This window comes from Xyrauchen texanus, unplaced genomic scaffold (genome assembly GCF_025860055.1).
Source record: "Xyrauchen texanus isolate HMW12.3.18 unplaced genomic scaffold, RBS_HiC_50CHRs HiC_scaffold_65, whole genome shotgun sequence".
Lineage (NCBI taxonomy): Eukaryota > Metazoa > Chordata > Actinopteri > Cypriniformes > Catostomidae > Xyrauchen > Xyrauchen texanus.
Window position 1 is genome coordinate 67,501 of NW_026266632.1, and position 16,720 is coordinate 84,220.

At 37.5% G+C, this 16,720-nt stretch overlaps 1 protein-coding gene across 1 annotated transcript in view; it reads right to left on the reverse strand.

Annotated features, from left to right (window-relative positions):
- Positions 1 to 16,188, reverse strand: part of LOC127642486 (ribonuclease inhibitor-like) — a 44,987-nt gene extending 28,799 nt beyond the window's left edge. The window contains exons 1-6 of the mRNA XM_052125109.1: positions 16,159 to 16,188; positions 13,958 to 14,010; positions 13,593 to 13,763; positions 13,228 to 13,398; positions 6,276 to 6,449; positions 1,564 to 1,610 (exon numbers count right to left, since the gene is read on the reverse strand). Of these exons, the coding sequence (XP_051981069.1) occupies positions 1,564 to 1,610; positions 6,276 to 6,449; positions 13,228 to 13,398; positions 13,593 to 13,763; positions 13,958 to 14,010; positions 16,159 to 16,188 (646 nt within the window). The remainder of the gene's footprint in view (positions 1 to 1,563; positions 1,611 to 6,275; positions 6,450 to 13,227; positions 13,399 to 13,592; positions 13,764 to 13,957; positions 14,011 to 16,158) is intronic.
- Between the last annotated feature and the right edge of the window lie 532 nt (positions 16,189 to 16,720).

Consider the following 16,720-nt stretch of genomic DNA (forward strand, 5'->3'; position numbering starts at 1 on the left):
AAGACAAAACGCAACCCACACAACCTACGGCCGCTTTGCACTCCAACACCTGCTCCACTCTCATTCTCAGTGGGACTCTGGAACTGCCAGTCTGCTGTGAACAAAGCTGCCTTCATTCCAGCTTTAGCCACGCAGTCCACCCTCAGCATCCTGGCACTGACAGAGACATGGATACGTCCTGAGGATACAGCAACACCTGCTGCTCTCTCCAACAACTTCTCCTTCTCCCACACCCTCGACATACTGGTAGGGGTGGGGAACAGGTTTGCTCATTCATAATAACTGGACTTTTTCACCACAGGCTTCACTATGTAACAATACATCTTTTGAATTCCATGCCATTACTACAATGCAACCCACAAAATTACATGTTGTTGTCATCTATCGCCCCCAGGTCAGCTGACAAGCTTTCTTGAGGAATTGGATGTCCTGCTGTCCTCCTTGCCAGAGGATGGCAGGCCACTTGTGGTTCTTGGTGATTTCAACATACACCAAGACAAACCCCAGGCCATTGAACTGAATACTCTTCTGGCCTCATTTGACTTGGAAAGACTACACACCACAGCAACTCACAGGTCGGGCAACCAGCTGGACCTCATTTTTACACGTAACTGTACCACCTCTAATATTCTTGTTACACCTTTACATGTCTCTGATCACTACTTTGTTCAATTCAACATGATTCTCCCATCCATTGTAAAACCGACCCCACCTTTGGTTTCCTTTCGCCGTAACCTCCGTTCCCTCTCGCCTTTCCACTGATGTCTCTGCCTCTCTTCCCACAATAAATGTATTTTCCATGCTTGATGTAAACACTGCCACAGACACACTTAGCTCTACTTTAACAACCTGTCTAGACAACATCTGTCCTCTCTCCTCTAGATCAGCACGGACTACACCACCCAGCCCCTGGCTGTCTGACGTCCTTCGTGAACATCGGACTGATCTCAGGGCAGCTGAGAGGAGATGGCGGAAATCTAAAGATCCAGCTGATCTAGGTAAATATCAGCTTCTGCTTGCAACTTTTTCAAATAACGTTAAAATTGCAAAAACTTCATATTACCAGACCAAGATCAACAGCACCACAGACACTCGTAGCTTGTTTAGAACATTTTTCTAAACAATTAGGCAGCTAATTTTTTTGTTTGTGTGTGTGAGGGAGAGTGTGTGTTTGTGTGTGTGTGTGTGAGGGAGGGAGAGTGTGTGTTTGTGTGTGTGAGTGTGAGAGTGTGTGTTTGTGTGTGTGTGTTTGAGAGAGTGTGTGTTTGTGTGTGTGAGAGAGTGTGTGTGTGATTGTGAGTGTGTGTTTGTGTGTGTGTGTGTTTGTGTGAGTGTGTGTGTTTGTGTGTGTGTGAGTGTGTGAGAGAGTGTGTGTGTGTGAGAAAGAGAGTGTATGTTTGTGTGTGTGTGTGTGTGAATGTTTGTGTGTGAGTGTGAGAGACAGTGTGTATTTTTGTGTGTGTGTGTGTGTTTGTGTGTGTGTTTTTTTGTGTGTGTTTGTGTGTGTGAGAGAGTGTGAGAGTGTGTGTGTGTGTGAGTGTGAGTGTGTGAGTGTAGACCTACATTTGTGTGGTCCTGCTGTAATCCTGAACTCTCCTCCATGATCCACACTATAAAAACACAAACACACACAAATGATGACATCACATTCAGCTCACCTGAAACTTACTTCAAAGTGATTTTATCTGAAATAACACACAGAGAATCTCTCTCTCTCTCTCTCTCTCTCTCTCTCTCTCTCTCTCTCTCTCTCTCTCTCTCTCTTTATTAATTTATATTTATTAGCTTTATTGGCATGTAAAAGTTTGATGGTTTTATAGCCTCATTTTTGATCAACTAGTTGAAACTTTCAGAAAAGACTCTAATAAAGACACACAGGACTGTTATTTAGTTTTCCTGGAACTGAATGTGTTAACACTAACAACAAAACAAATATGTGATTAATCGTGATTCAATATTTCAATCCACTGACAGTCTTACAACACATGAGGGGTGTGAGGGGTCCAGGAACTGAGTTTGACACCCCTGCAATACACACACACAACATCCCACCAACAATAAACTCAAGTGCTTTCACACTGCACTTAACCCTGGGTTATTGTCTTTTAACCCCGCTTTAACCTCCAGTAAAGTAACGTTTCACACTTGTAACTCTGAAAGGTGATTAGCAACACTTTTAATTCTGGGTTATGAAACGGCTCCAGATCAGTGTTAGCGCCACTTTTAAAAGTGCAGCAGTAAGTTTTTATCTGGCTCTTATTCGTCCCAATAGTACCAGTGGTTTTGGACTTTATACTGACACCACAGACTGATCACTGCCCGACCCCCTGTGAAAAATCCTGCACCGCCCCTGTTAACTGCTGCTGCGCCTACACAAAAATGTCTGTAAGATGGACTGCTGCGACTCGTAATCTCTCTGGCGGCTGATGAGACCGTTGTGTGCTCGCTCTTGGTGCTTGATGTCACACCGTTTATCTGTGATCATTATTGATATTATTAGTGGTAGTAACTGATCAACTGCAAGACAGTTTGTTATGTGCGGTCAACATGGCAGCATCCATGAGGGCGACCAGCTCAATGTACAATTAAACAGCTTTTATTGAGGTCAGTATCTGACTGGAGTCATCATCTAATGTGAGTGTACATCATTTTAAACATATTTGTGTGCTATTGTGTTTATTTGTAACACTTTTTAAATGAGCTTAATACAGTGACAGAGCACAACACAAGCAAATGTGCTACAGTATCACTGTTCATTTCCTGTATGCTAATGCACTTTATAAACCCTATTTAGTACTTTACAAATAAAACATATTATTAGTATTAAACATATTGTAGTCTTGAGCAAATAATAAATCATATAAAATGAAAATAAGCTCATCGTAACATTTCATATAAACACAATCCGTTTGCATCTAAATATATTATCCTCCACAGATTTCATGGGACGATGCAACAAACTTTCCAAACAGAATAACTGAGAACCATTAATGGTGCCAAACCCAAAATGTCCAAAATACTCTCACACTGCAGATTTCAGCAGTGAAATAAATGTACTATAAGATACTGTCCAAAGCATTAACCAACAGATTCAAACTTTACATATCTAAATTAATTCACGCTGACCAGTCATATTGTATTCCTAAGCGCACAATATTTGATCATTTGTTTTGAATACATGATCTGATTTCTTTTGCCAGAGACAATAATCTTAATGTAGGATTTTTAGATTTGGACCAAGAAAAAGCTTTTGATGGTGTAAATAAATGTTCAGGGTCCGACATGTCTTTGTGGTGAGATGAGCCCGTGCCGTGCCTTTAAATGAAGTGTCCATTCAATGTAAAATGAGCAAATCACGATTTATCAAATGTATCTGATGATGTCATCATTAAACTGATTTGGATTTTAGAAAAGTTCAGATTTTATATTTAAACAGATTTTATATTCATGCAATACTGTGAATAAGAATGTCTATGGTGTGAAAATCATCTATTATTAAACTGGGGTATATCGTGAAACTGTTAAACCGTTACATCCCTACTGGAGATGCTGCAACTATTACAGAAACCATCTTCAACATCATTACAGCAGAGAAATGCAGACCTGCAGACACTCTTGCATCATTTACCAGTGATGCTGCTTCTGTTATGATCCGTAAGATTTGAACATTTCACTTTTATTTGAATAGCAGTTTTGATATAGAATTGATTTTTTACTGTCAAGGCAAGAAAACTGAATTAAGAGACTAAAAGACCTTTTCCCTGAATCACTGTCACTGTCCACTGTGTTCCCCATCCAATAAAAAGGGAAAGTCTTACCCAACCAAATACTGCAAAACCATTTCAACAATATTTTGGTTATATCAAGCAAGCAGCACCTTTTTTTGCCAATGTGTGAACGGCTTGTAACACAACTTATAAAATGAGCCCTTCACAGACTTCCTAGTTTGCCTATTAAAGCCTGTAGACTGATTTTCATGTGAAGGGAGCGTTTATGTGCGCTCCCGAGAGCCTCAGTGCTACTCTTCCACTATTCAACAGTGACAACAAACTGCAACACTAGACAACATTATCTTAGAGATGAATCCAGCAAACGTCCCAGCACAACACCGACTCCAACACAAACTCTAACTTTTGGGCCTTACATGACACTAATCTAGGAACTGAGTCTCATATTTTGTTGACATGCAGACCAATGAAAGTGTGCAGAATACACTGCAAATATAATTGAAATAATGTTTAAATATGTACAAAATGCTTAAAAAAAAACCTTCATGCAGCAATATCAGACACTCAAGTGTTTTTTTCTAAATCAAAACCATGAATAATTTAGTTTTTCCCTTTTCATGAGTAGGTTCTGAATTCCCTTGAATGCCCCCCAGAGTGAGTTATGTCCACACGCAAAATATCAAAAGAATGCAAAATCAGTTTTTTGTCTACTGTAATGTATTTGTTTCACTTGTTTTTTATACATAGTGTGATGTTCAAAAGAAAGGTCTATGATGATTCAATGTCTGAACTTTATTAATACCAGCTTTCTCAACACGAGGTAACACGTAACTCCCCAGTTCAACGCCTAGCGCATCTTTCCCAATAGTTAAGCACCACAGCTCCCCCCATAGGGTTACTTACTCATTACATGACACATTGCTATATAAATAAATTGTCATAAATCATCAATACCGTTTATCTGTACACTGTGTGTGTGTGTGTGTGTGTGTGTGTGTGTGTGTGTGTGTGTGTGTGTGTGTGTGTGTGTGTGTGTTTGGTGCTTTTATTAGGTTTATTAGGTTATACACAAGTAGTTACGAAGGTATTATGCTATAAATGTGGTTTATGAGGACATCTCTAGTGTCCTTGTAATTCAAACGTACATAATATTTAAAAAAATTTAAATATCCCAAATGTTTCTGTGAGGGTTAGGTTTAGAGGATATAATATATATAATAAAAATCATTGTGTCTATGGAGAGTCCACATAATGATAGGAGTAACAATGTTTGTGACTGTGTGTGTTTACAGGTTTAATATATGTACGTCTCTGATGTCTGTTTTAGATCTTTTCATCTGGAAAGAAACATCTACTAAACATCTTATATATCAGATTTACAACATTCTAGATCATAAATGTCTCAAAGACATCTGCTGAATGTCTTATTGACATTCAAGACAATATTTGTCAAATTATAGACATATTGCAGATGAGCAAACAATGTAAAATAGATGTTATTAAGACGTAAACACACATCAAATAGACGTCTGGTTGATGTACGTGTGCTATCAGGGATAGTTTTTACAGTATAAACATCATTATGTCTATGGAGAGTCCTCATTATGATAGGAGTACCAACATATATGTGTGTGTGTGTGTGTGTGTGTGTGTGTGTGTGTGTGTGTGTGTGTGTGTGTGTGTGTGTGAGACAAACACATTTTCACCTAATGTAAACAAAGATGGCTGGACTGGAATGACTGCATTTCCCTGATGTGTTAACTGCATATAGGTGAGCTGTTGTCCGTTATGGTGATGTTATGCGACAATTCGTTTCAACAATGATGAATTACTTATGTATTACAATTTGGCTGTCTGTTTCAATGAGTGTACTGTGTGCTTGAAAAGACTATTGAGTTGCTGTTTGAGTTACTTGTGATTGACAACAGAATGATCACCTAATGTAAACAGACATGGCTGCGAGGAACACTGATCACAATTTTGTGTTGACTGTTTGTATACGAGCTGTAAACTTTTATAGTAGTAATTCTGTGACCATTTGGATGTCTATGTCATAAAATAATCATACCATGTGCTTGAAAAGACTGTATGAGTATCAGTTTGTGTGAATATGAATTACAGGCACTTGGGCAGTGCAGTTTAGTGTTGGCATGAAAACCGATTTACAGCACTGACTGTTGCAGAAACACAAATGTGTGACGCTACTCTAAGGGTGCCAGTCATAAACCATCACAAATATGCACCAGTAAGTGTAAAAGGGTTAAGTGACAGATGCTTAAAGATTGTTCTTTTGAATTGTTTTCCTAAAATGAGTAAAAATAATATTCTATATAAAATGTAATGATTACAAAAATATCCTCATTCTAATGAAACATTAAAAATATATGTCTTCTGTGTGTATTTGTTAAGGATTTCCATTTTTTAAAAGGAATAAATACAGGTGCTGTTTCAGTGAATTCACTGACCATTCAATAAATTCAAGACCAATTAGGGCCTGGGTTTAAGGGGTTAATATGGGTATAAACAGGGTTTTACAGATCAACATACTTAAGTTTGTCCAGTGTGCAGTTTGGATCGTTGAGTCTTTCAGAGAGCAGCCTGACTCCTGATTCTCCTGGGTGATTGTAGCTCAGATCCAGCTCTTTCAGGCGTGAGAGATTTGATCTCAGAGCTGATGCCACAGAACAACAGCCTTCCTCTGTCACCATACAGCCAGATAATCTACAAAAACACATACATAACAGTCAGATAATCTAAAAACGTGCATATAACCAGTCAAATAATCTACAAACACACATCAACAGTCAGATAATCTACAAACAAACTTCAGCATTTACCAGCAGCCATATTAACCTGTAGCTCAAGACTGGTTGCCACTGAAGCTAAGCAGGGTTGAGCCTGGCCAGTACCTGGATGAGAGACCTCCTGGAGAAAACTAAGTTTGCGACTGGAAGAGATATTAGGGAGGCCAGCAGGGGGTGCTCACCCTGTGGTCTGTGTTGGTCTTAATGCCCCAGTATAGTGAAGGGGACATTATACTGTAAAAAGACACTGTCCTTTGGATGAGATGTTAAAATCAGGTCCTGACTCTCTGTGGTTATTAAAAACATCCTAGAGCACTTGTCGTGAAGAGTAGGGGTATAACCCTAGTGTCCTGGCTAAATTCCTCCCCCATTGGCCCTTCTCAATCATGGTCTCCTAATAATCCCCAGCCACTAATTGGCTCTATAACTCTCTCCTCTCCACCAATACTTTGTCATATAAAAGTAAACTGTACCTGCAGGATCACACTGCCAAGTTCTAAGTGTTGCTATAATAGTACAGAAACTAGCACAAAAGAAAGAGACAGATAAGGATTTTTTAAATAGTAAGTGCCATTATTTAGGACAGGTTAAGTGCTCACAGAAACCCTTGAGTCCTGGCTTAATTCCCCCCATTGGCCTTCTCAATCATGGCCTCCTAATAATCCCCAGCCACTAATTGGCTCTATAACTCTCTCCTTTCCACCAATAGCTGGTGTGGGGTGAGCATACTGGTGCACTCTATCTGCAGTCGCATCATCCATGTGGATGCTGCACACTAGTGGTGGTTGAGAAGAGTCCCCTGTTCACTGTGTAAAGCACTTTGAGTGTGGTGTCAGAAAAGCGCTATATAAATTAATGTTCATTCAACAGTCAGATAATCTAAAAACACACACATCAACAGTAAGAAAATCCACAAACACACACATAAAAAGTCAGATAAACTACATTTAGTCATTAAGCAGACCCTTTTATCCAAAGTGACTTACAAATGAGAAACATAAACTGTACCTGCAGGATCACACAGTTCTAAGCGTTGCTATAATATTACAGAAACTAGCACAGAAGAAAGAGACAGATAAGGATTTTTTCTTGAATTTTGAAATGTTTCAGCAGAACAGCAGGTGGTTGAAAGCTCATTCCACCACCGGGGGACAGAGAAAGCGAATGAATGTGAAGTGCCTCGTTGTGATGGGACCACCAGCTGTAAGAGGGTGCTGTTCCACTGGCTGTCCTGAAGGCCAAATTCAAAGCTTTGAATTTGATGCATAGCCAGTGGAGTAAGACCAAGAGGGGTATGACGTGAACCCTCTTTGGTTGGTTGAACAACAGACATGCCACCGCATTCAGGACCATCTGCAGTGGATTGATAGCACTAGCTGGAAGGCTGGCCAACAGAGCACTGCAGAAGTCCAATCTTGAAATAACCAGAGCTTGGACCAGGGACTGCGCAGCATATTCAGACAGGAAAGGTGTGATTTAGTTGGAGTCACCTATTCACACACACCAGTATGAGTGCGAGTGCACAGTCAAGAGTGTCCAGACGGTGTGCACATACTTACGGCAAGATTATAAAAAAATTATAATAATTCAAAAGGCACATTTTGTGTGTACGTAACATATATATATATATCAGGCCCCTGGTACCTGTGAAGTACACTGAGACTGAACTCATATGGTGCATCTCAATCAGCTCTAGATCATTAGTCAGCACACTGGTCAGGGAGTCGTCCATTTTTAGGATTGTCCCAATCCCAAAATTGTTCCAGTGCACTAAAACAGTCACTCCCCAAAAATCCCAGAATGCACCATAAAAACCAGTGAGCATCACATATCTCTGTGTTCACATCGTGTCACATCTTCAAGAAATTAGAATATGAATGCAAGTGTAAATTTAGTGAAAGCTTAGTTTTCTGTCTTTGAAAGAATTTGTTTATAACTATCTTTTATCCATAATGTGCAGAAAAGGGAAACAATCAAACAAACTTTTAAAAAAAGTAGCTAAAAGTTTATAAATACTCATAATTCTATGCAAATATCAACCATAACATGGACATAAAAATCAAGTATTTACCAAAAGAACAAAACTATTTTGAAAATATTAATTTAGGTTTATATTTTACTTTACTGAAGATCATAATGATTGTTTTGGTACACCAGAACTAAAAGAACATTTTCAAACAACATTATTTCATGCTTTCAAAAGAGGGATCCAAAGAATCTTCATTTTCACTTTGTTGACAAGAATAATTTTCCTGAAATTCAATAAAATGTCTGAGAAATATATACATGTGAAAAAAAAACAGTTTCAGTGCTTTCACATCCATAATATTTTCACTCAGTTGGAGGTGCAGGAGGACACGCATTTGCCCCTGACACGAGGACCAAGGTTTGAATCTTGCCTGGGTCATGTCCCAACCCTGTTCTCCCTCTCTCTCCCTCAATTTCCTCTCAATCTATACTATCCTGTAAATAATGGCAAAAAGCTCCTGTATAAATCTTATGTCGATGTTAAGTATGATGAACAAATGGTCTCTCATCTTTACTTTAAACACCCATTCATGAGTTTATGTGTCCACATAGCACTTGAAGTGGAAATGGTAAACAGTTTGTTATGGGTAAACTAATTCTTTAAATTCTGTCTTTAAAGGAGGGGCTCGAGCATGAGGGTCTTGAGCATGCGGCTCGTCTCGAGCTCTAAGTTCCCCACTCCAATAATAAAGGAGGATTTGGGGTGGTGGAGGGATGACAGAATAATCATCAAGGGAGTGAGGTAAGCAGCTGCTTATATGTGCTTGCATTATGATTGACAGGGCTAATTTGACAAGCTCCTCCCGAACCTTAATTTATAACACCTTTAATAATGTGTTACGGACACTTCATATCAAAATAATATGGATATAAATAGAATCACTATGGAGTCATAAATATAATATACAATACATACATTCATAACATAATTCACAGTCACAATGGGAATGAAAGTGAGGCTGTAAGGGATAGACGTACCATCTGTTCAGTGACATGCACTGTATAAAGCTTCTAGATCCAGTCTAATGTTCCACAACTCATGTAGTCTGGAGTTTTTTTGTATACTGTAGTTTCAACAAGGGATGTCCCGATCAGCTTTTTTTTTACAAAAATAACTAAGTAAACAAAGTAACTAAAAGATGTCTTCATCTTAATATATTTAATGTAGTGCAGATAGCATTTTTATAAAACTCACATATAAAATCAACTTCTACTTAGAATGGTGTAATTGTTTATTTTAACTTTAATATGCAGGTACAAAAATAAATCACAAATCTGCATGAATGAATAGAAATCTTACATACACTTACAAATGGTGTAAACAGCTTGACTTAATAATCACAACAAAAAAATTATTCTATAAAAACTCATTCAAAATTTCGCAATTCCACTTGAAAGTGGCGTAAACGGTTACACTTGAACAGGCCCAAGTTCAAAAGTAATGAAACAGTTATTAATAGTTCTGTTGTCAATATCAAAATGCCATCGTGACATACTGACAACCAGTAAAAACCATGAAAGCATCAAACACCGCAGAGATACATTCAAAAATAAGACAAATATATTCATAACAAGCTCTAAAACTGCTCCAGTGAGAAATCATTCATATCTATGGTCTGTTTACTGTCTTTGAGTTTAACACAAATCACTAATTATTAAGCAAATGCATGAAGACGTGGTGTCGTTACTGAAGGTTAAACAATTATATTTATTATTAGTGGTATTGTGACCAACATTAATCTGATTTAAATTGAGTGAATGATGATGAGATATTGATGTTTTTGATTGACACAGAGAGCGCTCATGTTAAAGAGAGTAAAACTAAAAGCACTCATTATTGCTCAAACAGTCTCTATCACTCAACACAACGTCTGATTGTCACAACTCATGATCGTGTATCATGTATTTGCATGTTTATTTGTTTTTAAACCTGTTAGCAGCCTCTATATCCTCTTCCTGCTCACTGTGCAACTAGTCAGAATAACTACCATAATGACTCTAGAAAATGGGCAAATTAATATTCATACACATGTAATTATTACACATTTTTAAAAACAAACCGGCATATTCATCTCAATTACATCATGTCTGAAAGATTAAATTCTTGAATGCTTAGAATTGCCAACAACTCATCCTCCATAGACTATTCTGTCATGCTTTATGGGCTGAGAAAGCGCTCATTCATTAGAGGAGCAGTGTATGTGTGATTGCCTGCATGCTGCAAAAAAATTTGGCCCTAAATTTAGGCACAATCGGCCAATCACCGATCATAGATTTAAGACGAATATCGGCCAATTTTGATTGGCAGCCGATCAATCGGGACATCTCTAGTTTCAACAGTGGAATGATCCAAAAACACATTAAATGACTGTATAACCATTGAAGAGACTGAATGTCTATCTCTCACAGCCTCACTGTAATTCCCATAAAAATCAAAGATGTGAATAAGGTCTATAGAGGAACAATGTATAAATGCAATACTCTCATTGCATCACTTTTCATTTGACACCTGCAGAAATCCAGCCACAATGAAACATCATTTCTTCATACACCTTTTTATTCAGTCGTTTGTTCCTCACTGTGCATTAGTTTATGATATTTCTGTGTTTTGTGTTCTTCTTTTTGGTTTGTATTTGTATTATATTTTGCCGTGTCTTTTCCCTGTTCCTAAGATGGAGTTTGTGTCGAGGAACTGAGGGACATTTGAGTTGATATCAGACTGTCAGATTCTGAGTGATCACCTCATGTGAGACAGACGTTGAGGTGTTTGTAAAGTGCTCTTCACAATCTAGAGGTGAATTGTGAGACTATCTGAAACTGTCCTCTGGTAGTCCATCAACTCAAATGTCTTCCCACCAAAATAAAGCCTCCAGGTGAAATAGATATGTCATAGATATCTCACTTCTATATACAATCATTCTTATCCACTAAGTCTAATAATAATTCACTCATATATTTCAATAATATTCAACCTGACTGTGTTCCAACACACAAGTGTGTGAAGATGTTGTTTTTGTTCACTGTGTTCATTCACAGAAATGTTTTGTAATATGAATAAAAATCATTCTCCCTTCTTTGTTTACTGAAAAACTGTGCGGAAAACAAGCTTTCATTACTTGTAACACAATTTATGTCTTGTATTAAACATTTTGAATCTACTTGGCTACAGTGGCTGTTTGGTTAAAATGATGTTCCCTCTGATTAAATAAATATTCTTATGATGCTTCAGAGCAAATACACAAATATTGATAAATACATAAAATATGCAGAACATAATTGAGATATATTATACAGTATATCACCTACCTGCAGTCTCACTGACTCTACTACTATTATATCATATTTCATGTTGTTTCAGTGTATTGTTTTTGTTTGTGTGTGGTATCAAAGCAAATTCTACTGTATATCTGCAGCAAGTTTCTTCCTCATCTGAACATTTTAAAAAGAGTTTTCTGTAACACTTTAGAATAAGGTTCCTTCCTTAATGAACAACTACACAGGAACAAATGAGTAACACAATATTAACAATATAGTAAATACTATTAACTAACAAGAAGCTCTGATTAATGAATTAGTAAGTAATAGCACACAGATGAAAGTGGTAGTTCACTATTAACTAATGAAATACTACTATTTTTTAATGCTTCCCAGAGAACTACTGAAAAAGTTTCATAATTCATGCAAAGCTAATCAATAACTAATGCAGGACAAATGACTAGCACACAGGACAAGAAAGGTCCTGATAACTGCATTTAAAAATACATTTCTTTAAAATTATTCAGTTGATAAATAGTTCTCTAGGAGACAGCATAAGCTAATTATTGACAGCTTTCCCAAATCATAATTCTGCTATGCTATTACATATTGATAATGTAAACAACGTTGTGTATTCAAATACAGTAGCAGTTAAAATGTTAATGTAGTGCTAGTCATTTGTCCTGCATTAGTTATTGATTAGTTTTGCATGAATTATGAAACTTTTTCAGTAGTTCCTGGGAAGCATTAAAAAATAGTAGTTATTCATTAGTTAATAGTGAACTACCACTTTCATATGTTTGATATTACTTACTAATTCATTAATCAGAGCTTCTTGTTAGTTAATAGTAGTTACTAGATTGTTAATATTGTGTTACTCATTTGTTACTGTGTAGTTATTCATTAACAAAGGAACCTTATTCTAAAGTGTTACTGAGTTTTCTAAAGAGCTGGACATAAATTAATGTTGTGATAATTTTAAACTGTGATGTCACAATCAGAATAACTTGATTCACTTGAGAGGAAACAGACTCAGCAGAGGGAGCCCATCCATAAGTACACAGTAGTTGGCGACCGATATATCGCCAAGGCCGATAAATCGGATGATATTCTGACATATTTAATTATCGGCGTTGGCCGATAAATTTCCCCGTTTGGCGACGAAAATCACCTAACTGTACGTGAAGCGTATGAGACATGTAAACGACTAGTTACGGTTTGTTTTGTTGTTACGTGCCATCTTGTGATATGTCAGCCTTGTATCGGTCTATTGAACCCTGCTCTCTGGATATCAATATTGGCCATTAAAAACCCCATATCGGTCAACCACTGGTACACAGTAACCACAGCTATGTACCACAATATATTCATATTGTATATTCCAATGTACTAATGAATCTGAAAACACAAACCTCAGTATTTCCAGTGTACAGTGAGGACTCTTCAGTGCATCAGAGAGCAGTTTCACTCCTGAATCCTGCAGGTCATTGTTACTCAGGTCCAGCTCTCTCAGTGATTTTGATGAATGTAGAACTGAAGACAAACTTTCACAGCACTGACCAGTGAATCTACAAGCTGCAAATCTAAAACAAATAAAGAAACAATGATAAAAAGCAGTTTTATAAAACAAATGGTAATAACAGAGTGAATCCTCTACAGTTTGATATGAAGGGTTGTGACAGTCACTGAGCCATTTATTGTTTCATTGTCACAGCTATGAACCACAATATATTCATATCGTATATTCCAATGTACTAATGAATCTGCAAACACAAACCTCAGTATTTCCAGTATACAGTGAGGACTCTTCAGTGCATCAGAGAGCAGCTTCACTCCTGAATCCTGCAGGTCATTGTTACTCAGGTCCAGCTCTCTCAGGGATTTTGACAATTGTAGAACTGAAGACAAACTTTCACAGCACTGACCAGTGAATCTACAAGCTGCAAATCTAAAACAAATAAAGAAACAATGATAAAAAGCAGTTTTATAAAACAAATGGTAATAAAAGAGTGAATGCTCTACAGTTTGATATGAATGGTTGTGACAGTCACTGAGCCATTTATTGTTTCATTGTCACAGCTATGAACCACAATTTATTCATATCGTATATTCCAATGCACTAATGAATCTGCAAACACAAACCTCAGTATTTCCAGTGTACAGTGAGGACTATTCAGTGCATCGAAAAAAATAGGCTATATACGATGCTAATATTCACTATTGATCAATAATTACGACCAAACCGATATGAATAAATTCCTGCTAATAACAATAAACTCTGTGTCTTCAAACTATGTGTTCGCATTTCTGATTGCAACTTATATGATTAATGGCAGACCTGTTTCTTGAGATACTCCTCACTATACTGTATTCAGTAACTATACATGTTAATAGTTCACTGTAATAGTATCACAACATCATCAAGCAATGAAAGATTCATTTGTTTAAGCTAATTTGCAACTTCTTCACTGATCAGTTACATTCATCAAATAAAACTGACTACTAATACTAGTTTGTGTTGCATTGAATAGCTATATATTGTGTGCTGTGTTACTGTTAACGGTTGTTTAACTCAGTAATTCAAACATAGATAACATCATGTAATCGGTTATGCAACTTCCATTGTGGTACGTATCGCGAAAGCCGACCTTAAATATGTCAAGTATACATCATTATTATATAGTAAGCCAACTATGTACTGCCTAGTGTGACCCAAGGTGTGTTAGTATCACAGTTAAATGTCAGCAGCAGAAACCTGACAATAACTACGTAATAGTATGTCTAGCTCTTCTGTGTAACAAAAAGTGTGTATCAACATATGAAAGGTAGTAGTTACCAACAATAGATAACTACTGTTACAATGCTTCCCAGAGGCTACTGAATTTCTCATAATTGTCAGCCAACTTAATGCGAGACAACTGTGCTTTGACCCAACACTGTGTTGTGTCAATATGTAATAACAGAGTATTTGAAACTGTCAGCAAACAACTATCAGCCAAAAGTATGACTGCAAATACCGAGACCTTTCTTGACATTGTCTTAGCTTGCATAATTATGAGCGTGGTCTCTGAAGCGTAGTCGTGGTTAGTAAACCACTCATCTGTGCAGGCCTCAGCTTCTGTTAGTTATGTTACTGTATTGATGTTCTTCCTGTGTAATTAGAAGAACCTGTTAAAGTGTTAGCTCTTTACACACAAGCTAAGCTGGCACTGTAACATATGTAATATAACATGGCCAAGTCATGACTGATACTGTATAATATCTTGATTGTTCAAACAGTCAAAAATGTTTAATATGTAAACCTAGTGACTTGTTCCTAAATGAAAGGGCTATTCATATTAGCATTCCACGTGAGCTAAAACATCAGTCAGGTGTAGTAATTATGAACAGTGGACAGTGTCTATGACATACAGTGAAACAGTTCTGTCACCTGTGAAACTTTTACAAGCACCTCCATCTGTCCTGGTCTGATGGCATATCGCTCCTGGACAATAATGTGGGGCAGCTGCCCGGCAAAAAGCAATACAAATGCAAGTGACACAGAAATAAACTAATGCAGTAATAAGGTATAATGATGTTTCGTGTACAGGTAATGTACATTTATTCCTAGACATGTCTTTAATTACAATGACATTTTGCAGCTGTAATCTGCCTGCTCACTAATCGCCTGTGACAGAGTATGGTGGTGGTATATTATTGAGATGAATTATGGGACTGTTACAAATGATAGTACATGTGTTGCCTAAATTGTCGCCAGTGAAGCCAAGCTGATAAACAAACCTGATACTGCGATCGTTGAGCTCAGCGTTATTGTTTGGTAATGAAGCGGTACTCTGCTGTATGACGTGTCGGCATCATCATCTCACTCAGGCCAATATTGATCTGGCTACCGCTATCAACAAATAGTGTTTCTCGTAACGACATTGAGATTTGATGGCAAGACAGAGCAATGGCTGATATGAGCTGTCTTGTGCGATGTCATGTTGTCTTTCATGTTTAGTTGTCGTGTGATATTGACAACAATGTGCACGAGCAGGCCTGTTACACTCAGTTTAAGATATTTTGTTGTGTCATTCATTGTAATTTCTATTCATTCATGCAGTGTTACGCAAAATAGTACCTCTTATTTGATTTTAAAAATGCTATCTACCATTAAATATATTAGATGAAGACATCTTTGGTGCACGTGAGATCTAAACGAACATGATTATGTTGGATCTAAGCTGCCAACTTCCCATTGACTGTGCCCATATTCTGTTATTTGATAGTGTCGTAACGTGTTATAGAGCTGTCAGAAGTAACCCTGTCAGCTCATATTGCCTGCTGTGATGTAAATCTCTGACAGGCGACCCGCATGCTCTTCCTTTACCCATGTTTACCACTGTGATTTAAACTCATGAATAGTGTTTAGATAACATCGTGCTGCAGACTTTGCCATTGTTGGACAATGAAACCGAGGAAGGCTGGTGAGATGACGGTGATGTAATGTGTGGATGTGAAGCTACTGCATGCTATATTCTCATTTGGAAAGTAGCGATAAGTGAAAAGTAATTCTGGATGCTGGCATGAAGTGTTGTTTGGTCTGGTGTAAACAACAGTCTTCGGTAAGTAAATATAAACTCGTGTATTTTCAGATAGTTTTGTTCTTTGTCTTATGTGTTAAACTTTTATGCACAAGTTTATTTCATGGATATGGTTATAATTCTTTAACTCGGCCACTGTGAAGATGACGATGTGTTGGTGAACGGTGCATTCTGGGGCTGTTTTATGCACTGCTGAGTTGGGACAATCTAAAATGACGATGACTATCTGGTAGTGCTCAGTCTCACTATATTCACTGCGTAGCGCAGTATTGGTACGTGATCTTTTCATACGACAACTCTGTCTGATAGCTGGCATTCTGTT